At 53.6% G+C, this 25,468-nt stretch overlaps 2 protein-coding genes across 6 annotated transcripts; one reads left to right on the top strand and one right to left on the bottom strand.

Annotated features, from left to right (window-relative positions):
- Positions 1–1,324: 1,324 nt before the first annotated feature.
- C5H2orf81 (chromosome 5 C2orf81 homolog) lies at positions 1,325–17,713 on the bottom strand. 5 transcript variants are annotated; one of them, XM_084855197.1, is made up of 4 exons: positions 16,731–17,713; positions 15,003–15,230; positions 4,718–4,924; positions 1,325–3,582 (listed from the first exon to the last, which is right to left on the bottom strand). In XM_084855197.1, exons 2-4 carry the CDS (start codon positions 15,225–15,227, stop codon positions 2,548–2,550), a joined length of 1,467 nt encoding a protein of 488 aa, XP_084711323.1. In that variant the 5' UTR covers positions 15,228–15,230; positions 16,731–17,713; the 3' UTR covers positions 1,325–2,547. The 5 variants fall into 5 exon arrangements, with proteins under 5 accessions (XP_084711323.1, XP_084711326.1, XP_084711325.1 ...); XM_084855200.1 differs by having other exon boundaries at positions 17,104–17,467; XM_084855199.1 differs by having other exon boundaries at positions 16,330–16,928.
- WDR54 (WD repeat domain 54) lies at positions 17,269–25,306 on the top strand. Its single transcript, XM_084855206.1, has 10 exons — positions 17,269–17,366; positions 18,529–18,754; positions 19,636–19,698; positions 19,901–19,967; positions 20,688–20,744; positions 21,293–21,420; positions 21,757–21,860; positions 22,371–22,533; positions 23,158–23,232; positions 23,912–25,306. Exons 2-10 carry the CDS (start codon positions 18,530–18,532, stop codon positions 24,041–24,043), a joined length of 1,014 nt encoding a protein of 337 aa, XP_084711332.1. The 5' UTR covers positions 17,269–17,366; position 18,529; the 3' UTR covers positions 24,044–25,306.
- The last annotated feature ends 162 nt before the right edge of the window (positions 25,307–25,468 follow it).

Genomic DNA, 25,468 nt, shown 5'->3' with positions numbered 1-25,468 from the left:
GATAAACAGACTCACTCCACCAGGGACTGAAGCCCAGCAGCAGATCACATGGTTGCTGTGTTGGCCTTGGGAAAGCCAATGGGAGGGAAGCATTCCCCAACTGCAAAGATGCTCAAGGCCTAAGGACAGAGCTTGGCAGAAAGCGGCAGGACGCTTTGCAAGAGATCTGCTACAAGGTGCTCTGGAATCTACACTCAGAGGGCCAAAAACAGAGCATATTAGTAACTAGGTAACTATTTCATACACCTCTATCATGTCTCCCCTTACTCGCCATTTTTCTAAGCTAAACAGCCCCAGATGTTGTAATCTTTCCTCATAGGGGAGTTCCTCCAGCCCCTTCATCATTTTAGTTGCCCTTTTCTGCACTTTTAACAACTCTACAATACCCTTTCTTAGTTGCAGTTACCAGCACTGTACATAGTATTCCAAGTGTGGTCACACCAAAGATTTGTATAAGAGCGATATGATATTGGCAGTTAAAAGATTGCTTTCCTTGCTGCTCTCCCAGCCAAAATGTTGGGGGTAAATCCATGGCATCAGGGGAAATTCGATGGAAGGTTTGTGTTTATGGCCTGTACACCCATAAGAACATGAGAAAAGCCATGTTGGATCAAACCAAGGGTCCATCTTGTCCAGCATTCTGATCAGAGTGGCCAAACTGTGGGATGCCCACAAGTAGGACATGAGTGCAACAGCACCCTCATGCTCATGTTCCCAGCTACTGGTGTACATAGGCATGCTCCCTCTGACAATGGAGGTAGTGTATGGCTACCTGGAGAAGGCTATCAATGGCTACTAGTCCTGATGGTTATATGCTACCTCCAATACAGCCATCAGGACTTGTAGCCATTGATAGCCTTATCCTCCATGAATTTGTCCAATCCTCTTTTAAAGCCATCCAAATTGGTGACCATCACTTTATCTTGTGGAAGTGAATTCCATAGTTTAAGCATGTGCTGCGTGAAGTACTTCCTTTTATCCGTCCTGAATCTCCCACCAATCAGCTTCATGGGACGACCCCATGAGATTCTAGAATTATGAGAAAGAAAAATGTCTCCCTATTCACTTTCTCCACACCATGCATCATTTTGTACACCTCTATCATGTCTCCCCTTACTCACCATTTTTCTAAGCTAAACAGTCCCAGATGTTCTTTCCTAATTATGCTGGACATGGAATTCACCTTTCTCACAGCAGCCACACATTGGGTTGACATTTTCACTGAGCTGTCCACTATAACCTCAAGACCTCTTTCTTGGTCAGTTACTCCTAGCTCAGATCCCTTCAGTGTATATGTGAAGTTGGGATTTTTTTTTTTGCCCCACCATGCATTACCTTCCACTTGCTTACATTGAACCAAATTTGGCATTTTGATGCCCGTTCTCCCAGTGTGGAAAGAATTTTTTGGTGCTCTTTGCAACCCCTTTTTTTTTAGCCACCCTAAATAATTTCATGTCATTGGCAAATGTGGCCACCTCACTGCTCACTCCTAATTCCAGATCATTTCTGAACAATTTGAAAAGCATTGCTTCTAATACAGACCCGTTTACATCCCTCCACTGGGAGAATTTACCATTTATTTCTACTCTCTGCTTTCTATTCCTTAACCAGTTACTGATCCATAAGAGGACCTCTCATTCCATGGCTGTGAATTTGCTCAGGAGTCTTTCATGCGGGACTTGGTCAAAAGCCTTTTGGAAGTCCAAGTAAACAATGCCGACAGGATCACCCATCCACATGTTTGATACTCAAAGAACTCTGCAAACAGCAACAGATCAGCAATTCTGATGGAAGTGGGGGGGGCACCAAGAGACTTGGCAGGCCACGGGAGGCACCCCTGAGCAGTCCCCAGGCTGTGGGTTGCCCACCTGTACACTATATGAACCCTGTTGTGAACGGAATGATGAACTCAGTAAAAAAGTCTCTTCAAAGACAAGGACAGACTGCCCACCATGACTGGATTGAAAAATTTGTGAGAGCCCCACATGACGTGGGTGTCTGCACCCTAAACAGCTAGCTTACTCAGCTAGTCTTTGCTTAAGCCCCCTTGAGCATCCAGGGAGGAGGGATCACCCTGGCTAGAAGAGCTCTGGGCTGTGACTTCATTGGACTAATATTCTCAGAATGGGGAGCACCAACTTATGGTCTTGGCTCCCCCAAGACAGGAGGCAACCCCCAGCCAGGTCTAAATCAGGCTGCCTTTCTGGAGGTACCAGCCAGGAGGCTGCATCCACTAGCTTAATCTGAGCTAGGACTCTAGTCCTGTAATACGGAAAATACTGATGTGAGTGCCTCTAAGTATATGCAGAGTATTTCCTTTGGGGGCAGGCTTTTTGGGCCAGAGCATGAGGTGGCAAGGTGGGCCTGAACCTCAGCACCTCCTCCAGTTCTAATGAACGGCTCAGCTCTTCTGTCTGTGGGGCTGCATCTGGCTGCCAGCAAGAGAACCTGAGACAGCCAATGAGAGAGAGCAGTGCCCAGAAGCCTCCCTTTTATTGCATCCCAGGGCTAATCTGTGAGGGCCAACAGAAGCCATTCACGTCCGGATCACAACACTGCTCCAGGGCGCATCCGTGGCAGGGGTCTTGGCTCTGGGATGAGCTGCTCCCCAGCAGCTGTGGCAAATGGCAGCTGCGGACACACGGGCCGGAGCTCCCCACGCACCTTCCCAGCTTCCTCTCGATGAGCAGCAGGCAGGAGACACCGACTTGTGCTGCTGCCACACTTGACTGTCACCCCTGGGGCGAGCTCAACAGTCTCCATCAACAAGGTGGGCTTGACAAAGACGAGGCTGGTGGGCTCGAGGATGCTCCCTGGTGGAGGGGGGAGATGGGCTACCGGTTCAGGAAGGCTCTTCCCTATGGCTGTAGCTGGCCCACCCCAAAGCACCACCTGGGGCGCTCCATGGGGCTGGACGCTGCCCGGGTCCAGCGCGCCCGCTCCAGCCCCTTGGAGCTTGAGGGGGCGCCGCTGCCTGCAGCGGCCTGAGACGGTCTTCAGAGCCTCTTGCCGCTGGGACTCCACGTCAGGGTCCACGACCTCCACGGTGGGCTTGATCCATCTCTTGGGCAAACGTGCTGGGTCCAGGCGAGGTACAAGCATGATGTTGCCAGACTCATCATAGAAAACATCCTTGATGGTGGGTGGCCGCCCCATCTGGATCCGCAGCAGGTTGCTGCAGGAAGGAGGCAGGAGTGGCGGGTGGCTGCACAGCGTGCTCGGGGGCTTGTCCTCCATGGGGAACTGGGAGAGCTCTCGCAAAAGCAGCTCCTTCTCAGAACTGTCCAGGGGCTTCACGGCGTAATCAAACCTGGCTGAGTGCAGGGGCCCACAGTAGGGCTGATAAGAAAGCCCGTACTTTGCAGGGGCTGTGGGAGCTGTCACGGCAGGCGGCGGCTCAGCTCTGGGTGTGAACAGCACCTTGCTGCTGCGTGACTTTGCAGGCCTGACCTCTTGCAAGGATGGCTGGGGCAGCTGCTCCTCCTCCCACCGAAGGGATCCTGGGGGCACCTGTGCAATATCCACCGGCCTGAGCACCTCCGCATCCATCGGTGCTCCCTCTGGGAGTTCAGCGAATGGGACCTGAAGGGAAAGACATGAGCAAGGTAAGTCAAGGGCTGCAAAGCCAGGAGGAGCTGATTGCGGCCGCCCTCCACTGGGTAAGTGGGGCCTACCCCAGTTTTGCAGCTGCTGAGCCTTTTGCAAGTCCAGGCCTTGCTGTTACAGTAAAAGAGGCTAGTTTTGAAATTGGAGATGCAAAGAGGTGTTCCAAAAGGAAGCTGGGATTTGAAGAAAACTAACACTTGCTGATCTATGAATTCTCCCAACTCACTGCAGTTAAGAGGAGAAAACCCCCAGAAGTCCTTTTTCATGGCGTTGGTGTTATCCTGATAAATGAATATAAAGGGTTCCTATTTGGAGATGGTGTTGGGGCACTTTAAGATGCTCTAGAGCAGAGCTGGGCAACTTTTGGCCCTCCAGTTGTCACTGGACTGCAGCTCCCATCTTCCCTCGCCATTGGCTATGCTAGCTAGGGCTGATGGGAGCTGCAGTCCAAAAACATCTGGCAGGCCACACGTTGCCCACCTTTGCTTTAGATACGGCTTGGGTAAAAAGATGAAATGTGCCCCCAAAGTGGGTTGTGCCAGTGGGGAGAGTTCCCAGGACGCCTGAAACAGAGCGTTTCACCATGGAAGTGCAGGCACGCTCTGGGCCAGTTTGCAGCAGCTGGGGCAGCCACGCACCGCTGGGCTGAGGCTGGGAAGGTACACCAACTCCCATCTGAAAGCGAATGTGCGGCTACTTTACAGTGAAGCCTTACTGTTCACTGCACTTCTGAACTACATTTGCAGAGTCACCCTGGGATTAGAACTCAGTTTGATTTTCCATTTGCTGGTCAATATTTCCTGGTCTGATTCCTACTGGAACGTAACTATGCTTTTTCCTAATGTTTATGTAGTCTGAGGTGGGAAGCTACCCTTCCTTCTGGAGTCCTTTCAAATGTGCTTCTCTCACAGCCTGATCCAAGGCAAGTCCCATCAAGTTCACTGGGGCTGACCTCCGAACTTGCAGCCCGTCCCTTTTGCCTTTCCTCAAGACCCTTCATCATCCACCCACCCAGCTCTCCCTTGACCCCTTTTCAACTCACCCACACCCCTTCTGAAAGGATCCTTACCACACTGCGGCTTATACTGAGCAGATGGTCCCCCCGCCATACCTCTGCCTCCTCCAGGCCAGGCATGGCCTGCAACACAGGCACAGAACCCTGGGCCCAGGAGTCTGTGATGCAGGCCACTGGCTCCTCATCCTCCTGCCAGGTGGGCTCCTCCGGCACATCAGTCTCGCCTCCATCACGTACCAGGAAGCGCCACTCAATAATCTGGAGCATGGCCTCCCGCGCCTGGTTGATGACGTAGGGGATGCACTGCAGACACAGACAGGGCACAGGATGAGCAGGGGACACACATAGGCAGTGGGGGGGGGGCAAGTTTCACAATTATACTCCAGCTGTTCTCAAGGTCCCAGAAACTCACCAGTCAGTCACCCACACACCAGGCTGCCCTCCCATGAACAGCCAGATGCTGAACATATTTCTTCAGATCCACTCCTCCTTCCCACATCGATTGCACAGCATGCAGACAAGTGTTTGGCACAAGCAGGAAACACAGAAAGAGGAGATATATTCCTAAGCCACTGCCCCGCCAGCGGGCCTCTTTCCAAAGCAGAGAAGCCAACAGTCTTTGAGTCACAGAATCATAGAATAGTAGGGCTGGAAGGGACCTACAAGGCCATCGAGTCCAACCCCCTGCTCAATGCAGTCCAGAGCCTCCCCTGAACCACCAAAAACTCAGAAGGGCCAAGCCACCCACCAATGGCATTTGCCACCACACTGTTTAAGAAATCTGCTCCAGTGGTACAGGGCCAAGAAGAGGATGATGTGCTACCCTGATGTCAGCCTTCAGAGCTAGAGTAAATACCACCCATGGTCGGAATGTGGCCACAGCGCATTCTACTGCAATGCTAGATATACTCTATCATATTTCTTTGTGACTCCTCCCTTCCCACATTGATGAGCACTCTCCCTGCTGTAGTGTAAAGACACACGCTGGCTCTCCCCAAGGCATCCCCTTCTTTGGTCTCCCCCCCCCGCCCGAATAGGAGAAGAGCTGGACACAGCTAGACAGGAAGGGCAGAGGCCTCCTCCTCCGAATCCCTGACTGCTTCAGGGCTCAGAGACATACAGCCACCGGTTTCACCACCTGCTGCATTCCTAGCCAATCAAGGATCCAAGGGTAGCACTGCCCTCCACTGCAATGTAATCAACATACGAAGTGTGTGTGTGTGTGCATGAGAGAGCATGCGTGCAAGCAAGTTAGCGAGCGAGTGGATGAGCATGTCTAACCACCACCATCTTGCATGCTCCATGACACAAGCCCTTTTGTTAAGTCCCTGATCATAGAATCATAGAATAGTAGGGTTGGAAGGGGCCTACAAGGCCATCGAGTCAAACCCCCTATTCAAGGCAGGAATCCAAATCAGAGCATCCCTGACAGATGGCTGTTCAGCCTCATCTTGAACACCTCCAGTGTGGGAGAGCCCACCACCTCCCTAGGTCATGGGTTCCATTGTCGTATTGCTCTAACAGTAAGGAAGTTTTTCCTGGTGTTCAGCTGGAATCTGGCTTCCTGTCACTTGAGCCCATGATTCCGTGTCCTGCACTCTGGGATGATCGAGAAGAGATCCTGGCCTTCCTCTCTGTGACAAGCTTTCAAGTACCTGAAGAGCGCTATCCTATCTCCCCTCAGCCTTCTCTTCTCAAGGCTAAACATGCCCAGTTCTTTCAGTCTCTCCTCATAGGGCTTTGTTTCCGGTCCCCTGATCATCTTTGTTGCCCTCCTCTGAACCCTCTGCAGTTTGTCTGCATCCTTCTTAAAGTGTGGTGCCCAGAACTGGACACAGTACTCCAGATGAGGCCTAACCAGTGCTGAGTAGAGGAGAACTAGTACTTCCAGGGATTTGGAAGCTATGCTTCTATTAATGCAGCCCAAAAGAGCATTGGCCCTTTTTTGCAGCCATATCACATTGTTGGCTCATATTCAGCTTGTGGTCGACAACAATTCCAAGATCCTTCTCGCTTGTAGTGTGGTTGAGCCACGTATCCCCCATCTTGTAACTGTGCATTTGGTTTCTTCTTCTTAGGTGCAAAACTTGGTATTTATGCCTATTAAATGTCATTCTGTTGTTTTCTGCCCAGCACTCCAGTCTACCCAGATCACTTTAAATTTTGTTTCTGTCTTTAGCTATCCCGCCCAATTTTGTGTCATCTGCAAATCTGATCAGTATTCCCTGCACCTCCTCCTCCAAGTCATTAATACAAATGTTGAAGAACACTGGGCCTAGGACTGAGCCCTGCAGTACCCCACTCGTTACCTCTCCCAAGTTTGAGAAGGTCCCATTGATAAGCACTCTTTGAGTCTGATTCTGTAGCCAACTGTGGATCCACCGGATCAATGCTTCATCTAGCCCACTTTGAGCTAGTTTGCTGGTCAGGAGATCATGGGGCACTTGGTTGAAAGCTTTGCTGAAGTCGAGGTATATTATGTCTACAGCATTCCCACAGTCCACAAGGGAGGTTACTTGATCAAAAAATGAGATCAGATTTGTCTGGCAGGACTTGTTCTTGACAAATCCATGTTGGCTTGGAGTAATCACTGCATTATTTTCCAAGGTGCTTACAGATGGATTGCTTTATGATCTGCTCCAGAATTTTCGCAGGGACTGATGTCAGACTGACTGGTCTGTAGTTCCCAGGTTCCTCCTTTTTACCCTTTTTGACGACAGGGACAACATTAGACCTCCTCCAGTCATCTGGCACATCACACGTCCTCCATGATTTCTCCAAGAGAACAGACAGCAGTTCCTTTATTACTCTAGGATGCAGTTCATCTGGCCCTGGAGATTTGAACTCATTCAAAGTAATTAGGTGTTCCTTGACCATATGCCTATCGATCTCAAGCTGCACTCCTGCCCCTTCAGCCTGTACTTCGCCTTTGCCAGGGGGGTCATAGACCCTCTTTTGGGAGAAGACTGAGCGAAAGTAGGAATTGAGCACCTCTGCCTTTTCTTTGTCATCTGTTATCGTTTTGCCATCCTTATTTAATAGCTGAACCACCATTTCTTTCCTCTGCCTTTTACTATGCACGTAGCTGAAGAAAGCCTTTTTGTTGTTTTTAGCATCCCTCGCTACCCTCAGCTCGTTCTCAGCTTTAGCCTTCCTGACGCCATCCCTGCAATTCTGTGCTACCTGCCTGTACTCTTCCTTTGTTATTTGGCCTTCTTTCCATTCCTATATGTGTCCTTTTTTGTTTCCAGGTCATCCCTAAGCTTTTTGTGAAGCCACATTGGCTTCTTCTGTTGTCTTCCACCTTTTTTCTTGTTGGAATTGTTTGTAATTGTGCCTTGAGAATTTCTTTTTAAAAGCTCCCACCCATCTTGGACTCCTTTTCTCGTTAGCGTCACTTGCCATGGGACCTTACTGATCACTGCTCTGAATTTATTAAAATCAGCTTTCTTAAAATCCAGGGTATGCGTTTTGACTACACTAGGCTTTTGCTTCCCTTAGAACCAAGAACTCAAGTACAACATGGTCGCTTTCCCCCAGAGTTTCTGTAATTGCTACTTGATCCACTAAGTCATCTCTGTTGGTTAGGATCAAGTCAAGGATAGCCGATCCTCTAGTACCTTCCTCTACTTTCTGTAGGAGGAAGTTATCCACCACACAAGTCAGGAATTTCCTGGAGGGGCCATGTTTTGCAGAATTTGTCTCCCAACAAATATCGGGGAAATTTAAGTCCCCCATTACTACTACATCATGCTTCCTTAAAACATTGGCTATTTGCTTTTCAGAAGTTTCATCCTCATCTTCTCCTTGATTGGGTGGCCGGTAGTAGACTCCGACCATCAGGTTCCTTTTATTCTTTGCTCCATTTATTTTGATCCAGATGCTCTCAATGGGGCTACCAACCTCATCCTCCTGTATTTCTGTGCAGAGATATGTATTTTTCACACAAAGTGCAACCCCACCTCCCTTTCTGTTCCTCCTGTTCTTTTTGAACAAGTTATATTCTTCAATTGCTGTATTCCAGGCATGAGAGTCATCCCACCAAGTCTCAGTTACACCTATCAAGTCATAATTTCCCTCTTGTATTAAGAGTTCAAGTTCGTTCTGTTTGTTTCCCATACTCTGGGCATTCGTTCTGGTTACGGGACTGAATCAGCCTTGGTCGCCCTGATAGATGACCTTCATCGAGAGAGGGACAGGGGGAGTGCAACCCTGTTAATTCTGCTCGATCTCTCATCGGCTTTTGATACCACTGACCAAGATATCCTCCTGGATTGACTCCGTGGGATGGATATTGGAGGCACTGTGCTACAGTGGTCCTACCTACGGGGCCAATTTCAGAGAGTAACATTGGGTGACTATTCCTCAGCCCCTTGGCAATTGAGCTATGGGGTGCTGCAGGGTACCATCCTGTCTCCTATGTTGTTTAACATCTATATGAAGCCTCTGGGAGCGGTCATTAGGGGATTTGGAGCTAAATGCCATCAGTATGCTGATGACATGTAGCTCTATCTCCCTGTGACATCTGAATCAGGAGAGGCTGTGCAAGTCCTGAATCAGTGCCTAGACTCAGTGATGGGCTGGATGAGGGCCAATAAACTGAAGCTGAATCCTGGCAAGATGGAAGCCCTGTGAGTGAGTGGTTCCCAGGTCTGGAAGATAGGCTCATTGCCTGTTCTGGATGGGGTTGCACTCCCTCTGAAAGATCAGGTCCATAGTCTGGGGCTACTCCTAGATCCATCATTGGCGCTGGAGGCCCAAGTGGTTGCGGCAGCTCGGAGTGCCTTTTACCAGCTTTGGCTGGTTCACCAGCTACGGCCTCTCCTGGACAGGGATAGCTTGACCACAGTGGTACAGGCATTAGTAACCTCTATGTGCTCCTTGTGCTCTATGCGGGTCTGCCCTTAAGGCTGGTCCGGAAGCTGGAGCTAGTGCAGAACGCAGCAGCTCGGCTGTTGTCAGGAGCTGCCCCTTTTCAGCGTGTAACTCCTTTGCTGAGGGAACTGCACTGGCTGACTATTCGCTACCGGGCCAGGTTTAAGGTATTAGTACTAGCGTACACCCATGTACTAGTATTAGTACACCCCTTCATGGATCACTGCCTTGTTGTGGCGAAGGGGCTTGCGTAACTTAGTGAAGCCATAAGCTATGCTGTGCAGGGCCACCCAAGACGGACAGGTCATGGCAGAGAGTTCTGACAAAATGTGGTCCACTGGAGAAGGAAATGGCAACCCACTCCAGTATTCTTGCCAAGAAAACCCCATGGAACGTATCACAAGGCTAAAAGAGATGACGCCGGAAGATGAGCCCCTCAGGTCGGAAGGTGTCCAATCTACTACTGGGGAAGAGCAGAGGGTATTTCCAAGTAGCACCAGAAAGAGTGAAGCGGCTGGGCCAAAGCCGAAAGGACACTCAGCTGTGGATGTGTCTGGTGGTGAAAAGAAAATCCAATGCTGTAAAGAACAATATTGTTTAGGAACCTGGAATGTCAGATCAATGAATCAGGGTAAGCTGGAGGTGGTCAAACATGAGATGGCAAGATTGAACATCGACATCTTGGGAATCAGTGAACTAAAATGGACAGGCATGGGTGAATTTAATTCAGGTGACCATCATATCTACTATTGTGGGCAAGAATCCCTTAGAAGAAATGGAGTAGCACTCATAGTCAACAAAAGGGTGGGAAAAGCAGTACTGGGGTACAATCTTAAAAATGACAGAATGATCTCAGTACGAATCTAAGGCAAACCATTCAACATCACAGTAATTCAAGTCTATGCCCCAACCACTGAGGCCGAAGAAGCTGAGGTTGATGGGTTCTATGAAGACCTACAACACCTTCTAGAACTAACACCAAAAAAAGATGTCCTCTTCATCATAGGGGATTGGAATGCTAAAGTAGGAAGTCAAGAAATCACCGGGATAACAGGCAGGCATGGCCTTGGTGTACAAAATGAAGCAGGACAAAAGCTAATAGAGTTTTGCCAAGAGAACACGCTGATCATAGCAAACACTCTTTTCCAACAGCACAAGAGACAACTCTACACATGGACATCACCAGATGGTCAATATTGAAATCAGACTGATTATGTCCTTTGCAGCCAAAGATGGAGAAGCTCTATACAGTCAGTCAAAACAAGACCTGGAGCTGACTGTGGCTCAGATCATGAGCTGCTTCTTGCAAATTTCGGCTTAAATTGAAGAACGTAGGGAAAACCACTAAACCATTCAGGTATGACCTAAATCATATCCCTTATGAATATACAGTGGAGGTGAGGAATAGATTTCAGGAATTAGACCTGATAGACAGAGTGCCTGAGGAACTATGGACGGAGGTCCGTAACATTGTTCAGGAGGCAGCAACGAAATCCATCCCAAAGAAAAAGAAATGCAAGAAAGCCAAGTGGCTGTCTGATGAGGCAAGTAGCTGAGGAAAGAAGGGAAGCGAAAAGCAAGGGAGAAAGGGGAAGATATATCCAACTGAATGCAGAGTTCCAGAGAATAGCAAGGAGAGACAAGAAGGCCTTCTTAAATGAACAATGCAAAGAAATCGAGGAAAACAACAGAATGGGAAAGACTAGAGATCTCTTCAAGAAAATCGGAGATCTCAAGGGAACGTTTTGTGCAAAGCCCGGCATGATAAAGGACAAAGAAGGCAGGGACCTCACAGAAGCAGATGAGATTAAGAAGAGGTGGAAAGAATACACAGAAGAACTATATAGGAAAGATCTTAATGTCCCTGATAGCCATGATAGTGCAATCACTGAACTTGAGCCGGACATCCTAGAGAGTGAAGTCAAGTGGGCCTTAGCAAGCATTACTAACAACAAAGCTAGTGGAGATGACAGTATTCCAGCTGAGCTATTTAAAATCCTAAAAGATGATGCTGTTAAAGTGCTGCACTCAATATGCCAACAAATCTGGAACACTCAACAATGGCCGCAAGACTGGAAAAGGTCAGTTTACATTCCAATTCCAAAGAAGGGCAACGCCAAAGAGTGTTCAAACTACCGCACAATTGCACTCATTTCACATGCCAGCAAGGTGATGCTCAAAATCCTACAAGCTAGGCTTCAGCAGTATGCGAACCGAGAACTACCGGAAGTACAAGCTGGGTTTCGAAGAGGCAGAGGAACTAGAGATCAAATCGCCAACATTCGCTGCATCATGGAGAAAGCAAGAGAATGCCAGAAAAACATCTATTTCTGCTTCATTGACTACGCTAAAGCCTTTGATTGTGTGGATCACAACAAACTCTGGCAAATTCTTAAAGTGATGGGAGTACCAGACCACCTTACCTGTCTCCTGAGAAACCTGTACGAGGGTCAAGAAGCAACAGTAAGAACCAGACATGGAACAACCAAGTGGTTCAAAATTGGGAAAGGAGTATGACAAGGCTGCATATTGTCACCCTGCTTATTTAACTTATATGCAGAGTACATCATGAGAAATGCCGGGTTGGATGAATCAGAGGTCGGAATTAAGATTGCTGGGAGAATTATCAACAACCTCCGATATGCAGACGATACCACCCTAATGGCAGAAAGCAAAGAGGATCTAAAGAGCCTCTTGTTGAGGGTGAAAGAGGAGAGTGCAAAAGCTGGTTTGAAACTCAACATTAAAAAAACTAAGATCATGGCATCCGGCCCCATCACTTCCTGGCATATAGAAGGGGAAGAAATGGAAGCAGTGACAGATTTTACTTTCTTGGGCTCCAAGATCACCGCAGACGGTGACTGTAGCCATGAAATTAAAAGACGCTTGCTCCTTGGGAGGAAAGCTATGGCAAACCTAGACAGCATAGTAAGAACCAGAGACATCACCTTGCCGACAAAGGTCCGTCTAATCAAAGCTATGGTTTTCCTAGTAGTAATGTATGGCTGTGAGAGCTGGACTATAAGGAAGGCTGAGCGCCGAAGAATTGATGCTTTCGAACTATGGTGCTGGAGAAGACTCTTACGAGTCCCCTGGACTGCAAGGAGGTCAAATCAGTCAATCCTACAGGAAATCAACCCTGAGTGCTCATTGGAAGGACAGATACTGAAACTGAAGCTCAAATATTTTGGCCACCTAATGCGAAGAGAAAACTCTCTGGAAAAGACCCTGATGCTGGGAAAGACTGAAGGCCAAAGGAGAAGGGGACGGCAGAGGATGAGATGGCTAGATAGCATCACCGATGCAATGAATATGAACTTGAGCACACTCCGGGAGAGAGCGGAGGACAGGAAGGCCTGGCGTGCTATGGTCCATGGGGTCACGAAGAGTCGGACACGACTGAACAACAACAACAACTAGCGTACAAAGCCCTAAACAACTTGGGACCAGGATACCTGAGAGAGCGCCTCCTTCCCTACTAACCTGCCCGGTCACTGACGTCCCAGACTGCATCTTCCAGGAAGTATAGCCCATGGTCCCAGAATCCAAATCTCTCTCGTCGGCACCATCTTCGTAGCCATTCACCCGGAGTATTTTTTGTCCCCTTTCTATCCCTCTTCTAACTACTGGAAGGATGGATGAGAAAACTACCTGGGCCCCAAAGTTCTTGAGTTTCCTTCCCAAAGCTTCAAAGTCTGACATGATTTCTTCGTAGCTCCACTTGGCGGTATCATTTGTTCCCACATGGACGAGAAGAAAGGGATACCTGTCAGTGGGCTTTATGAGTGCAGGCAATCTTTCAGTCACGTCTCTAATCCATCCTCCCTGGAGACAACATACCTGGCAAGTCCACAGGTCTTCACGACATACTTGGGTCTTGATGCCACGCAGCAAGGAGTCTCCCACTACTACCACTCTTCTCTTCTTCTTGTTGTAGGCCTGGGTTTCATCGCCTCCGTTTGACTGACCTTCAGCCTCTTGCTCACTCTCATGTAGGATCCCCTGTGATTCTTCCTCTGCAGGCTGTCCTCCAGTCTCATCTGCAAGTACCTGGAATCGGTTCCACAGCTCCACTGCTTCCACTGGTGCAGAGTGGCGTCTAGTTCTTCTCCTCCTGTCACCCTTTTCCAAGGAGTATCCTCTACTCCATTTTTCTTCACCTCAGCATTTCCCACTTCTGCCTCATCTTGCTGTTGCTCTTCAAGCTTCTGGTCTTCACTTTGCTGCTGTAGTTCCACCATTCTGTCCAAGAACTCTTTGTGTTCTTTTATTCCCACGAGGGTCGACAGTCGCTGCTCTAGTCCACTTACTTTTTCTTCCAGCAGCGTGATCAACTTGCACTTGTTGCAGGTGTAGGCCATGTTGTTCTCAGGCAAGAAAACAAACATTGCACACACCTTGCAGGTCACCACCACTGGAGAATCTTGTCCTTCCATAGCCTCTTTTCCCTTTTTGTGTCTAGCTTTGTGATTGTTCTAGACTAGCCTGTGCCTGCTCCTCTACTCAGTAGAGGTAAAAAGCAGAGTCCCACTGGTGTGGAAGTGTGTGTTACAAGACAAATAAATGGAAAAAAAAGTTAGTTAAAAAAGAAAAAAAAATGTTAGGGGCCTCCCCCTTGACCTCCCCTGCCGAATTCCCCTGGCCATCCCGTTTGCTCCCCATGATCGTTTGCTTTGATCACTTGCTCTCTGGGAGCTTGCTTGCTTCTATAGTCCCTGGACCAACTGGAGCAGCTTGCTCTGCTCTGCTCTGCTCTGCTCAGCTGGGAGGCAGGAAACAGACTCAAGTGCCAGGTGAGGCAAAACCATAGTGATAATAATCAAGACAGCCAAACTCAGCTTGCTGATGCTTGGAAGGAGAGATGGCAGGGAGAAGCAAGCAGAGAAAATCCCCACAGCATGTTTCCTCTAGGAGCGGTGAGCCTTTTCCTTACTGAATGGTTCAGAAAGTGGAGTAATAACCTTTGCAAGCTTCTCCTCCTCATCTGCTCAGCCCCAGGTGTGGGAGGAAATGGCTGGAAGCCCAGGGGTGAAGTGGGGTGGAAGCCTCTGAAAGAAGCCCAAACCTTCTCTCAAGGGGCCTGGCTAGAGAAGCCTCAGCTGCAGAGAGAAAATGCAGTTGTCCCTCACACAGAGGCAAAGGTTGGAGAATGCTTTCCAGGTCAGCTTGGGCTTTAACACCCGGGGGCATATCTGGGTCCCGTGTCTGGCTGTGCAGGATGGAACATCCAGGGCTTTAGTAACCCAGAAGCAGTTTGCACTAGCTGGGCCTAGCTGGGGAAGATGTGGAATAGCCAAGTGGTGAGGGCAGAGTGCCCTTTCTTCATGCCTCAAAGGGAGCACAGCAGGATGAGGGGGGCCTTTCCAGAGGAGTTGCCCAGGCTCTTGGCAGGCCTGAGCACAGCACTTCCCTCTTCTCTGGGGGGTGACAGTGTCACACCAACGGGGTTCCAGTGGGGAGCCAAGGCCCGTCGCGGTGGGGGACACACACACACACACACACTCACTTGACGGGCCAGATAGACCTTGTAGCATTCTTCCAAGACCTGGTCCATCAGCCCTGCCAGGATGTCCCCTGCAATATCTTCAGCCTCCTCGAAGCAGAGCAGAGAGAGCCAGTCTCCTTCTGACAAGCGCCCTGGGACGATTTCGATCTGGGGGATGGGTACTGTGGGAGGGCGGGACCTCTCGGCCCGAGACTTGGCTTGAGCCACGCGGTCTCGGGACGTCATCTTCTGCAGGGCACACAAAACATGCCTCTCAGCATCAAGGCTTGGAAGGGGGAACCGAGAGCTGCTGGAAACACCCTGCTATACCGATCCTCACACACAGTGCCAAGGCCATAAAGGGAATTTCAGGACAACATCACTGTCCTCCCTGTTCCAAAGGGGCACCAGAAGCCCACAGGACCTCCGACTGGCTGACTCGAGAAAGGAGCACCAACACCCAGCACCTTCCACCTAAAGAGGGCGGAGGCTGACCCTGGGGCTTTCTGCACACAGAGCGGGTGCTCCCCAGCTGAGCCAGAGCCCCTCTCCAGCTTACGGGATTCGAACCCGTGTGTGGAGGTCCCTGAGGCCTCTCAGTTCTGGCTCTCTTCCCGCCTGTGCCAGAGTGGCTCGCCATAATGGGGACTGGGTCCTCAGATCTGGAGTGCTGACCTAAGGGGGGGGGGTACTCTCTTCCCTGCTGCTGTCACCTTCCTGGCCAACGTGGTGCACAGTGCAGCTCAAGCCTGGCAGCTGGCTCAGCCTCTGTTTGCCAGGATAACGAGGCCTTGCAGCCGACTTGGCTGCCCCCTTGCAACACATGGAGCAGGGGCCAGAAGCCTGATGCCAAGGTAAGCACAGCCTCGGGGTGGCTGCTTCAAAGACAGGGCAAAAGGAGCAATGGAGCCCGGAGCCCCCAGGGCACTGTGGGGGGGACCAGCAGTATGATGCATCTGCCCCCCGCCACACCTCTCTTTGTGCCCTCCCCTCCCCTGCCCTAACCCCCCCCCCCGGATGGGCTGCCATATGGAGCCCCTCTCCCCTCCTTTTGCTTCTCCAAATGGGAGCCATAAACATATACAAAGCGAGACTGACATGCGCTGCCCAGCTTCCAAGAAGCCCCTGGTTTGAATCTCACTTCTGCCATAAGGGCCTTGGGCAAGCCATGCTCTCCTTCTCAGCCTCCCCATCTGCAATATGGACAGAACACCACAAACCTATCTTGCAGTGTTGTTTGGGGGATTACAACTAGCGCATGCACGTGGGGTGTTCTGAACACTTGGAAACACAAACATTAAGCATGGTTCTGCACTGAGCCTTTGCTAGGGACAAAAGCAAAACCCACGTGCACGACCTTCAGTGGCGCACAAGGCTTCTGCGTGCAACTCCGGGCTGGGGGGGCTTCCAAGGGGTGCTGGTGTAGATTGCCCTCTGAAGCAACCTGGGGAGTATTTTGCATGGGGAGGGATGGGGGCTAGAAACCCCTCCCCATACAAACCTGCCTCCCACAGGAAGCACTGAGAATAGCCGACACTGTGCTCTGCTGCAGGGCTGTGCCACCCTCCTGCCTGGGGCCCCCTCCAGCGACGTAAGGCCCCCAGGCTGCCAGTCGCTCCTCTCTCAGCCCAAGCGCCGCCTCTAGCCCGCGATATTGGCAGCGGACTAAACTGCAGCGCTGCCGCGACCCCCGCTGCCTCAGCCACAGGGGACGCTGAGGAGCCCTGCTGGATCCGGCCAAGGGCCCACCCCGTCCAGCGCTCTGTTCACCCCGCTGCCGCGGGCAGCCCACGAGCAGGACACGAGTGCCACGGCACCCCCGCCACGTCCCCGGCAACCGCCGGGCGGAGGCACGCTGCCCCTGCCCTGGAGGGCGCGGGGCCAGCGGGCCGGGGCCCCGCGGCACGGGCGAAGGGACGGCGACGGCAGCGCGCCGCCTCTGCGCGCGACCCGGGCGTTCCCGGAAGCGCTCAAGGCCAAAGCCCCCCGCCGCGCAGCCGGAAAGCGCCTCGGGCGCCGCGCCCGCCTGCGCTCCTGCCCGGAGGACGCGCCCGGCCGGCCCGGCCCGGCCCGGCCCGGCCCGAGGGAGGCGAGGGGAGACGCAGGGAAGGGTCCGGCTCGCCTGGCTCGTCGCACGTGCGCCTGCGGAGCGGGCCTGCGCGGGGGGCCTCGCCCCGCGGCGGAGAGGCCGGCCGGCCGGGCAGCGCCGCGCAGCCGAAGCGGACCCGCGTCGCCGGGACAACGGCCGCTCGCTCGCTCGACGTCAGCGCGCCCGTGCGCCGTCTCCCTGGCCGCGAGGGCAGCCGGCGAGCGGGCCGGCGGCGGAGCGCGAGGAAAGGCGGCGACGGCCGGAGCGCAGGGCCGCTCGCGAGCCTCCGCCCCAAGGTGCGAGGCTGCCGGCTGGCCGCGGCCCCCCGAGCCGGGGCGGTGCTGGGCGGGGCGCGCGGGCGGGCGGCTCCCCCGCTCCCAGAACGCCGGCTCGTCAGGCCCGCGGCGCGGCGCCTGCAGGGGTTCCTTCCGGCGGCGGGCGGCCGGTCTCCGGAACCCCCAAGAGCCGCAGCCCGGCGGCGGGCGGGCCGCGCTGTCACGGCCGGGGCGGGCCTGCCCGGAGCCAGGCGGCCTTGGTCGCCGCGCCGGGCCGCGCAGAGCCCCCGGGAAGTTCCCTGCAGGGAGCGGCGGCGGGGGCGCTGGCTCTGGCCACGCAGCCGGGGACCGCCGCCCCTCGCCGTCATCGCCACACGGGCGGCAAGGGGAATGTGCGGAAGCGGGCTTGCGGTGCCCCGAGCGGGGCGGGCGCGGCGCGGGCTGCGCGCGCGTCACGCGCAGCCCGTCCGCCCCTCGAGGAGCGCCGGCGCCCGCCCGCGGGGCGCGGGTGCTGCTCCCTCAGGGGCGCCGGCTGCCGCTCCCGCCGGTAGTGGGGGAGGCGGCCGGGCCACCATCTCGCCCTCTGCCGATGTCCTGACCAGCCCTGAGCGGAGGTGCCGCCCGGAAGCAGCCGCCTTTCCCCAGAAGCCTCTTTTCCGAGTCTTGGGTGCCTTGAGGCTGGCGCAGGCGCCCCAGCCGCCGTGGGCCCCTGTGGAAATTCCAGAAACTGCCACGGGCGCCCCGCAAAGTGTCGCCCTTGACCCCCGTGGGCTTCCTTCTGAGTGGGCTTGCGTAGGAGCGCTCCTCCCATCCACAGCCCGCAGCTCCAAAGGAAAAATGCTCCCTGCCTCTGTTACCTGCCCCACGGCCGTGAGAGCCCCCACCTGGGAAGGAGCGAGGGGAGGAAGAGGAAGCTGGGCAGAGAAGGCCACTGTGGGTCAGCCTGGGACGTGCTTCGTTAGATGGAGGCTGACCTGGACATGCTCCGTTAGATGGAGGCTGACCTGGTCCATGGCAGCTTCCTGGCCCTCTGGTCAAAAATGGGGCCATCAGCTCTCGCCCTGGCCACCTATGTGCCACCTTCGGTGCCAAAGATCTGCTGCCTGTGTGGGGTGCCCCCTCTGTCTCCTGATGGAGCTGGCCCTGGCCTGACTCCTCCCCCCGCCCCGTCTCCCCAAACCAGGATGTATCGCAAGGACAGAAGCATCCTGCTGAAGGACAGCACCCTGGCCCTGTACAACAACCTGAGTGTGCTGCCCCTGCCCGCCAAGCAGCTCACCTACTTTGCCAGTGTGCACGGCAGCACTGTCAGCATGGTGAGCGCCTCTGATGATGGCCTTGGCATCTCACATCGCCAGCTGCAGGCCAAGGAGGGCAGCCTGGGAGTTGGTGCTTCCATCATCACCCAGGTAATGGGGCTGGAAGGGGGTGGGGGGGCTCTTGGGCCAGTGCCAGGCCAGCCACCTGCTGGATCAATCCCCCACGGGGCAGCTGCTCTCCTGCTGCCACTGAGAAGCCAGTGTAAGCACCCTAGGGCATACACATTGGCTAGGCCTGAACAAGCCAATCGAAGGAGCAATGGGAACAGGCTGGCATGAAGAGCGGTCAGCTTGGCCAGACATGCAGGGCTTAATTTAAGCGGGGAGGTGCCCCTGCTCGGCCCTGCTGCCTGTTTTCAGTGGCCAGTTCCAATCCCAGAACACACGAAGTAACAGTAAAGGTGACAGTGCCTCTGAGCATGAGCTGAATGCCTTTCCCTCGCTACTGAGAGTACAGCTGGAACGAGGGAGCAGCTTCTTGATGCCAGGGCAAGCTGCCTGGGCCTGCTCGAGCTCTGCTGCGTGGCTTGTGGGCCTCTCTGTCCCTTTGAGGCCCCGGTCCGCAGCCTGCCCCCGTCTCACTTCCCATGGAGTTGCACTCCCGCTGTAGGATCTGCCTCTGCCTCTTCGGGGCATTGCTTTCTTGCATCCCGATGTTGATTGAACAGGGGGGCTGATGCACTTCCCTCACCCCTGACATGGCAAAGGGGTGGAGGTGGGGGAGGAAGCTAATGTAGGAATCATGCACTGCAGGGAGACCTTTAGCTCTCCTGAACCTAGATGTTCCCTAGATTTCAAGTGTTGGGCTCTGGTTACTCCATCAGAAGGGAAAGAAGGTGCTTTCTATGAGGTCCGAAGCATCCTCTTGTCCATGTGTAATGTTTTGCTCTGTGGCTGAATTCCCTGATAAAATGTTCAGGCGGAGAAGGGTGTCACTCATGTATCCTCCCTCCCTGTCCCCCACCCCCCAGGCTGCCTGGTGTGTCCTCCCTTCTCGGGTCCTCTTAGTCCTGACTTTGCGGAAGGGTATCCAGGTGAGAGACTGTGCTGAGGTGTTGAGCGTTTTGGGTGGGCCACTGAGCTTTCTGACCAAGGAAGACTGCTGGTCAGTGACTCTCTGAGCCCCAGTTCCTGTCCTCTTCTGGGGAGGGGTGGATGTGGATCAGATTCTGATTGGGGGCTGCCTGCTAGACTCACCAGAGTCTCTTCTCTTTCTCCTTTTCCCCTTCCTCCAAGATTTATGAGTCAGATGGGTCCATCATGGTGTATTGGCACGCTCTGGAGGGCATGGAGTCTTCGCCAGGTACTCTTTCCATCGTCGGGTGTGGGTTGCTGTGTCACACTCTCTTCCTCGCAGGGTCTTCTGTGGATTGTGGCTACCTCAGGAGCGGCTCCAGGCTCTGTCGCTCCCAGGTCAAGGAGGCAGCCCTTGTCTGTCCTGGAACCCTTTCATCCCACATTTCCTGCAAGAGCAGATTCTTTCCTTTGGTCCGAGGCAGGGAGCATTCCCCTTAATTTCTAACAGGCAGCTTGCTAAGGCCTTTGTACTTCTTTGAGCACTGGAGAGACCAGTCACTCCCTGGAGAAGATGATCCCTTTTGGACCTTGCCTTTGGCTGTGTTTTACGGTTAGGAATCCTGCTCCTCCAGGTTTCTGGGTGCCTCTTCTCTCTCAATGCTGTTGTCCTGCCTGCCCCACTGAGGGTGGGCATGTGTGTCTGAGCAGGTCGAATGAGAATGGGGCGGGGGGGCAGCAGAGCCCTGAGGCTCCAGCTTTTCAGAGGCACGCGCACACATGCGCACATGTTCCTGAACGGACCTTGGAGTTTCTTGTTGGGAACACAGCAGCGCACACCTCCAAATACTTGGCGCCACGGAGTGGGAACGTACTGAAGAGATCTCTGGCCCACATCTGCAGTGTGTTTGGAGATGCGCATCTCCCTTTCGCGCAGTGTGTTCACCGACAAGAAGCTGTGGCGCTGCTCTGCTGTCGCCATCTGATCTGTCGGTCTGTCCCTTTCCAGGGCAGGCTGTGTTCACTCGTGGGATTGCCGCGACTGGGCAGCGCTTCATTTGCGTAGGTGAGCAAACGGGACGGGATTCTGGGTGATGCGAAGGTCAGAGCGCAGGGAGGTTGGGGAAAGGCAAAGGCACTAGCTGGCTGGGAGTCCCTGGGATCTCTTGTGATGGTGAGAGGCCACTGTAGGACACAATGGCTGGAGCCCCAGTTTTGGAGGGGAAGGTTGTGGGGGCATATCTGCAGTGGGAGCAGGTGGCAGTGGTTGTAGAACAAATTGAAGCTGTGACTGGATTCCCAGGAGGCACATTTTGGGAGTGGGGCGATGGGCGGTGCAGCTTTGCTGGGTAAGTCAGGAACACCAGCTGATTTCAGGGAGCTGGTGCAAAGGCAGGTTCCTGTGAAACACGGTGCAGGAAGGGTTGTCCTAGAGGGGTCACTGTGGCTCAGAAGGCTGGTCTTGGAGGATGCAGGGTAAACGTCAGCTGGGATGGGAGGCTGGGTGATGGCTGTGCCCCCCCCCCCCAAGGGCAGGGGCTGGCCCTCAAGGGACCGGAGCCCCTTCTACCTGCAGCAGTCCCAGCACTCAACTGGTCTCCTTTTCCGCCACAGGAACATCCTCTGGGTCTGTCCTTATCTTTGACATCCCCCCCAAAGGCACCAACATCATGCTGAGCGAAGTCCTAGAAAAGCACCGCAGCTCCATCACGGACATTGGTGCAGAGCTGTGTGAGCAGCCGGTAAGGCAGGATCTGAAGCTCCCAGCCAGGCCACTCATCTCTGCCTGTGGCTCCCACAGGGATCCCAAGACCACTTGTGCTTAGTCGCTCCTTGTCTGGGAGCCGCCTCGCCTTGCTTTGGGTGCTGGAAATGGCTGCGTTCTCCATGCCAGCATCACCTTTTACTTAATGGGGAGCAAAGGGATTCCCATTTTGGGCACAGGCTCCTTGCACTGAATCCTCCTGATGCTTTGTGGGAGGCCCTTGCCGCACGGCCTGACCACCCGGGTTTTGAGTTTGTGCTTAGCTGATGAGGGTTGCGGGGCCACAGGCTGACTGTTTTTCCTCCTGTTGCAGGAGGGAGCTGCTGACATGGTGACGGCAGACGACTCTGGAGCCCTGTGCGCCTGGTGTTCTGGAGAGAAGTTCACTCTGGTCACCAAAATCATCCCAGCTTCTGAGTAAGGGTGGAAAGGGAGGGCTGTTCTGGGGTAAAGGGGGGACTTGGGTCTCTTGCAAGCCATGGCTCAGAGAGAAGAAAATGCACCTGGGACCAGGTCCCAAGTGCTCCTCTCAGGATGCCCTGAATGGAGCTGGTGGCTAATGGCAGAAACAGAAGGAGGAAGCAGAACACCCTTCTCCTGCCCCCCCCTCCCCAAGCCATAGGGAGGAAGCCATGCTCTGGTCTGTAGCTCTGAGGGCTTGAAATGGCGTCAAGGCCTGTGAGATTAGGAACATGGGAAACTGCCTTAAACAGAGCCAGGCCCACTGGTCCATTTAGCTCAGTATTGCCTGCACTGACTAGTGACAGTGGCTCTTCCGAGTTTCAGGCAGAGAGGCCTTCCCCAGCTCTACCTGGAGATCCTTCTGCGTGCAAAGCATGTGCTCTGCTCCTGAGCTACAGCCATTCTCTTGGGCCAGGAGTAGAACACGGACAGCCCCTGCTCCCAGTTCTTCCCCTCCCTGTCCAGGTGCACCTGCTCCTCTGTGAAACTGTGGAATGGGGTCATTGCCGCTGGTTATGGGAACGGGCAGATTCGTCTGTATGAGGCAGCAAGTGGGACCCTGCGAGCTGAAGTTGGCGCTCACGCACGCTGGGTCTGTGCCCTGGATCTGGCACCACAATCGGGAAAGGCGAGTCCATCCCTAGCTTAAACTGCTTGGGTCTTCCAGGAGGTTTGGATGTTATATGCTGCAGCTTATATCCTGCAGGGGAGAGACTATTGGCTTTGAACGAAGCAGGGAAGGGAGTGCACAAGCCACTTGGGATGGGCGAAACGGCTGTGAGTCAGTGTCAGGCAGCCAGTCCTAAGATGCATGAAAAGAGCCACTTCACTCCTGCAAGGCAGAGGTGACTATGGAACACGTTGCTGCAGGACACAGTGATGCCTTTCAGGAAGGGTTAGATGAATACTTGGATGATGGCTGTCCATCGGCCGGGAACTCTGATACAGCTGCTGTTCTCTGGGGGATCTCTCGGATGCCTCTTTTCCATTATACCATGCCTGGCGGTGAGCCTCCTGCAGGCATCTGCACAGGAGCTGCTTCTGGCTTGGCACTTCTGCTCTCACTGTCTGGTGATGGCCACCCCACCCCACCCCCGTTTGCTGTCTCCAAGTCTTCTAAGAGAGCCCTGCCCGCTCCACCTGGGAGAGCTGCCTGATGCTGGAGGGGAGCGCCCAAGCCCGGCTTCCAAAGCAGGTGGCCCATATTTAGAGTCCTTTTTCCTTCAACTCCACCTCTTCTCCCCCCTCACAGCTTCTGTCTGCTGCTGAGGACTCCTTTGTGCACGTCTGGAGACTGAGCCACAGTCCAGACACCGAGGGCATTGAGGTAAGGTTGCAGGAGGGCTGGCCCAGGACTGCTCCCCAGGAAGGGCCTTGCAACATACCGTTCTCCACGCAGCTTACCAGAATCCTCCCAATTCCTGCCTCTTCCTGGGTTGCAGGCCCCCAGACATAGCCTGGATTGCCCCATTGAATGTTGAGTCTGCTATTCCCCTTGAATGTGTCCAGCAAGAACTCTTGGCCATTAGTGCTGGTTCCTCTACTCATCTGGGAGGTGTCTACACAACATGCTCACCCTGGGCCAGTACTGGGTAACTTGGCGTAACCAGGAACATCTGCCCTAAAAATATCAGAGAACTGGCGTCACCTTGGTGCCAAGTCTCCAAGGAGAGTTGCAAATGTTTCTGCAGCAGCGTAAGAACAAGACAAGAGATGCTAGTTTGGCTGCCTTGGCCCATTCTACCTGACACCAAAGGGATTTTCCCACCTTGCTGGGTGCTTAAGGAATTGCATGATCTTGAAGCAGGAACCCAATTTGCTTTTAATGCAACAGCAAAGAGGGCAGAGAATGGGGATCCCCAGGGAGCACCAGGGCAGACAAACCCCTGAAGAGCCTGTTGTTGCTTATTCCCTGCCACTCATGCCCCAGCCAGATCCCTTCTTAGCTTTGTCTGCACAAATGAAACCATCGCAGCCCTGAGTGATACATGCCCCTCTCCCTGCAGATTGAGCACTGCCATGTGGAATGTGTGACCGACACCTTGATCTGTGGCGCCCGCTTCTGCAACCCCGAGGGCAGCACGTTTGCTGTCACCGGCTTCGAGCTCAGTGAGATAATCCGCTATGTCCAGGTGTAGCCCCTCCTGGCTGTGAGTGAGGCGCCACCTGGAGCCAGAGACCTGGGAACAGGTGCTATCCAGCCATCTTGCAGTACTCAGAGGGGCTCAGGCCAGGCACAACTGAACTGTGGCTCAGGCCAGCGTTCCTTCTCAGACATAGCTCCCCCCCCCCTTCCAGCTATGTAGGCTCCACAGCTGCCCCCCATTCTGGAACAAGGGCACGCCCAGACTGGTGTGGCCTGTTGTTCCACCCCAAGCCCTGCTGAGCTGAGGGAGCATGGTTGCAGGTCCCAGCATCCCTGGTGGTTCAGGTATGTTTGTTCTAGAACTAGAGCACCCTCAGCCTCCCAGGCTGCTGTGGAGAAGAGCCAGGAGTATTCCTCCATGCTCTCTCTCCCCCCCCCCCCCCCCCAGCACTACCAGAAGGAATCTCGCCTATAGGGGTAAACTTGCTCTGCTACCAATCTTGGTGTCCAGAAAAGGAGGCATAAAACTTCCAGAACTGAACCTAATCTTCCCCAATACTGGGAAAGATATGCAAACTGGAGAAGGGCTGTATTACTATTAATATTAAAATGTATCCACCTTTATTAGAGAGACAGTTATTCAAGGTAGATGGGCGACAACTGGGACATTCTGTTGATTAAATGTGGGAAAGATGGCCCAGTCACCCAGACCGACTGCTGGAACATAGGCTGAAGTCCACCTCTCCCTGTACGCATGATGAAAGGAGGCCTAAACACAGGAACACGCCCCCGCCCCCTGCAGGCCTGGCCTTTCCATGGCTCAGTGATATGGCCAGTACTCCTCTCCCTCACCCACCGGGCCAAAGTGTAATGGAATCTGGCCTCTGGGATGTGGCGCCCTCGGCAGGCCCTGCAATCACCTTCCCTGTTCTTGCCTGCGTGGGGAGAGGAGAGCTACTCTTCTGCAGCGGTAGCCCTTCCTGTGCGGCCCTTCTGGGCCTCCTGTCTTTTACAGTCTTGTAAAACTGTTGACGACAGAGCAGGACCACAGTAGTACTACAGAGTCAGGGGCACTGCCGCTTCTCTCCCCTCCTCTAGTGCCGCATTGCCTCTGGGCGGAAGCATCAGGCTTAGGGAGAAGAGTGAACTGTCAAATAGAAGACCCTGTGAAGGTACACTTTGACCTAACTTTCATCTAAGTGAATCATTCCACGAAAGGGAGCACTTAAAAATTGTGTGTAGTATTTCTGGCTGGGAGACTGAAGAGTAGTTGCTAGATGAATAAAAATGTTATTCATTAAGTACCAGATGACAATGCGGAAGTGGCTGATGCATTTGCCTGACTTTTCTTTCAAAAATACCTAGTGTGCTGCAGGAGTCTTTCCCTGCCTCCAGGAGTACCAGCTGGGGGGTGATGGAGTGGGGAAGAGTGCCTGGCTTTTGCACAGACCCTGCTTTTCGCAGCACAGATCACAGC

The sequence above is a fragment of the Heloderma suspectum genome, chromosome 5, assembly GCF_057233095.1.
Source record: "Heloderma suspectum isolate Gila_16-S chromosome 5, 16-S_ref, whole genome shotgun sequence".
In the NCBI taxonomy this organism is placed as follows: domain Eukaryota; kingdom Metazoa; phylum Chordata; class Lepidosauria; order Squamata; family Helodermatidae; genus Heloderma; species Heloderma suspectum.
This window is presented reverse-complemented; position numbering and strand designations above follow the sequence as displayed.

Excerpts from the sequence above, each read along its gene's own strand:
- WDR54 (XM_084855206.1), top strand. The coding sequence starts at position 18,530 with ATGTATCGCAAGGACAGAAGCATCCTGCTGAAGGACAGCACCCTGGCC. Across the intron at positions 19,699-19,900 it reads CTTTGCGGAAGGGTATCCAG|ATTTATGAGTCAGATGGGTC; the intron begins GTGAGAGACTGT and ends CCTTCCTCCAAG. Across the intron at positions 23,233-23,911 it reads CAGACACCGAGGGCATTGAG|ATTGAGCACTGCCATGTGGA; the intron begins GTAAGGTTGCAG and ends CTCTCCCTGCAG.
- C5H2orf81 (XM_084855199.1), bottom strand. The coding sequence starts at position 16,443 with ATGCAAAATACTCCCCAGGTTGCTTCAGAGGGCAATCTACACCAGCAC. Across the intron at positions 15,231-16,329 it reads CGCCACTGAAGGTCGTGCAC|AAGATGACGTCCCGAGACCG; the intron begins GTGGGTTTTGCT and ends TGTGCCCTGCAG. Across the intron at positions 4,925-15,002 it reads AGGTCTATCTGGCCCGTCAA|TGCATCCCCTACGTCATCAA; the intron begins GTGAGTGTGTGT and ends CTGTGTCTGCAG.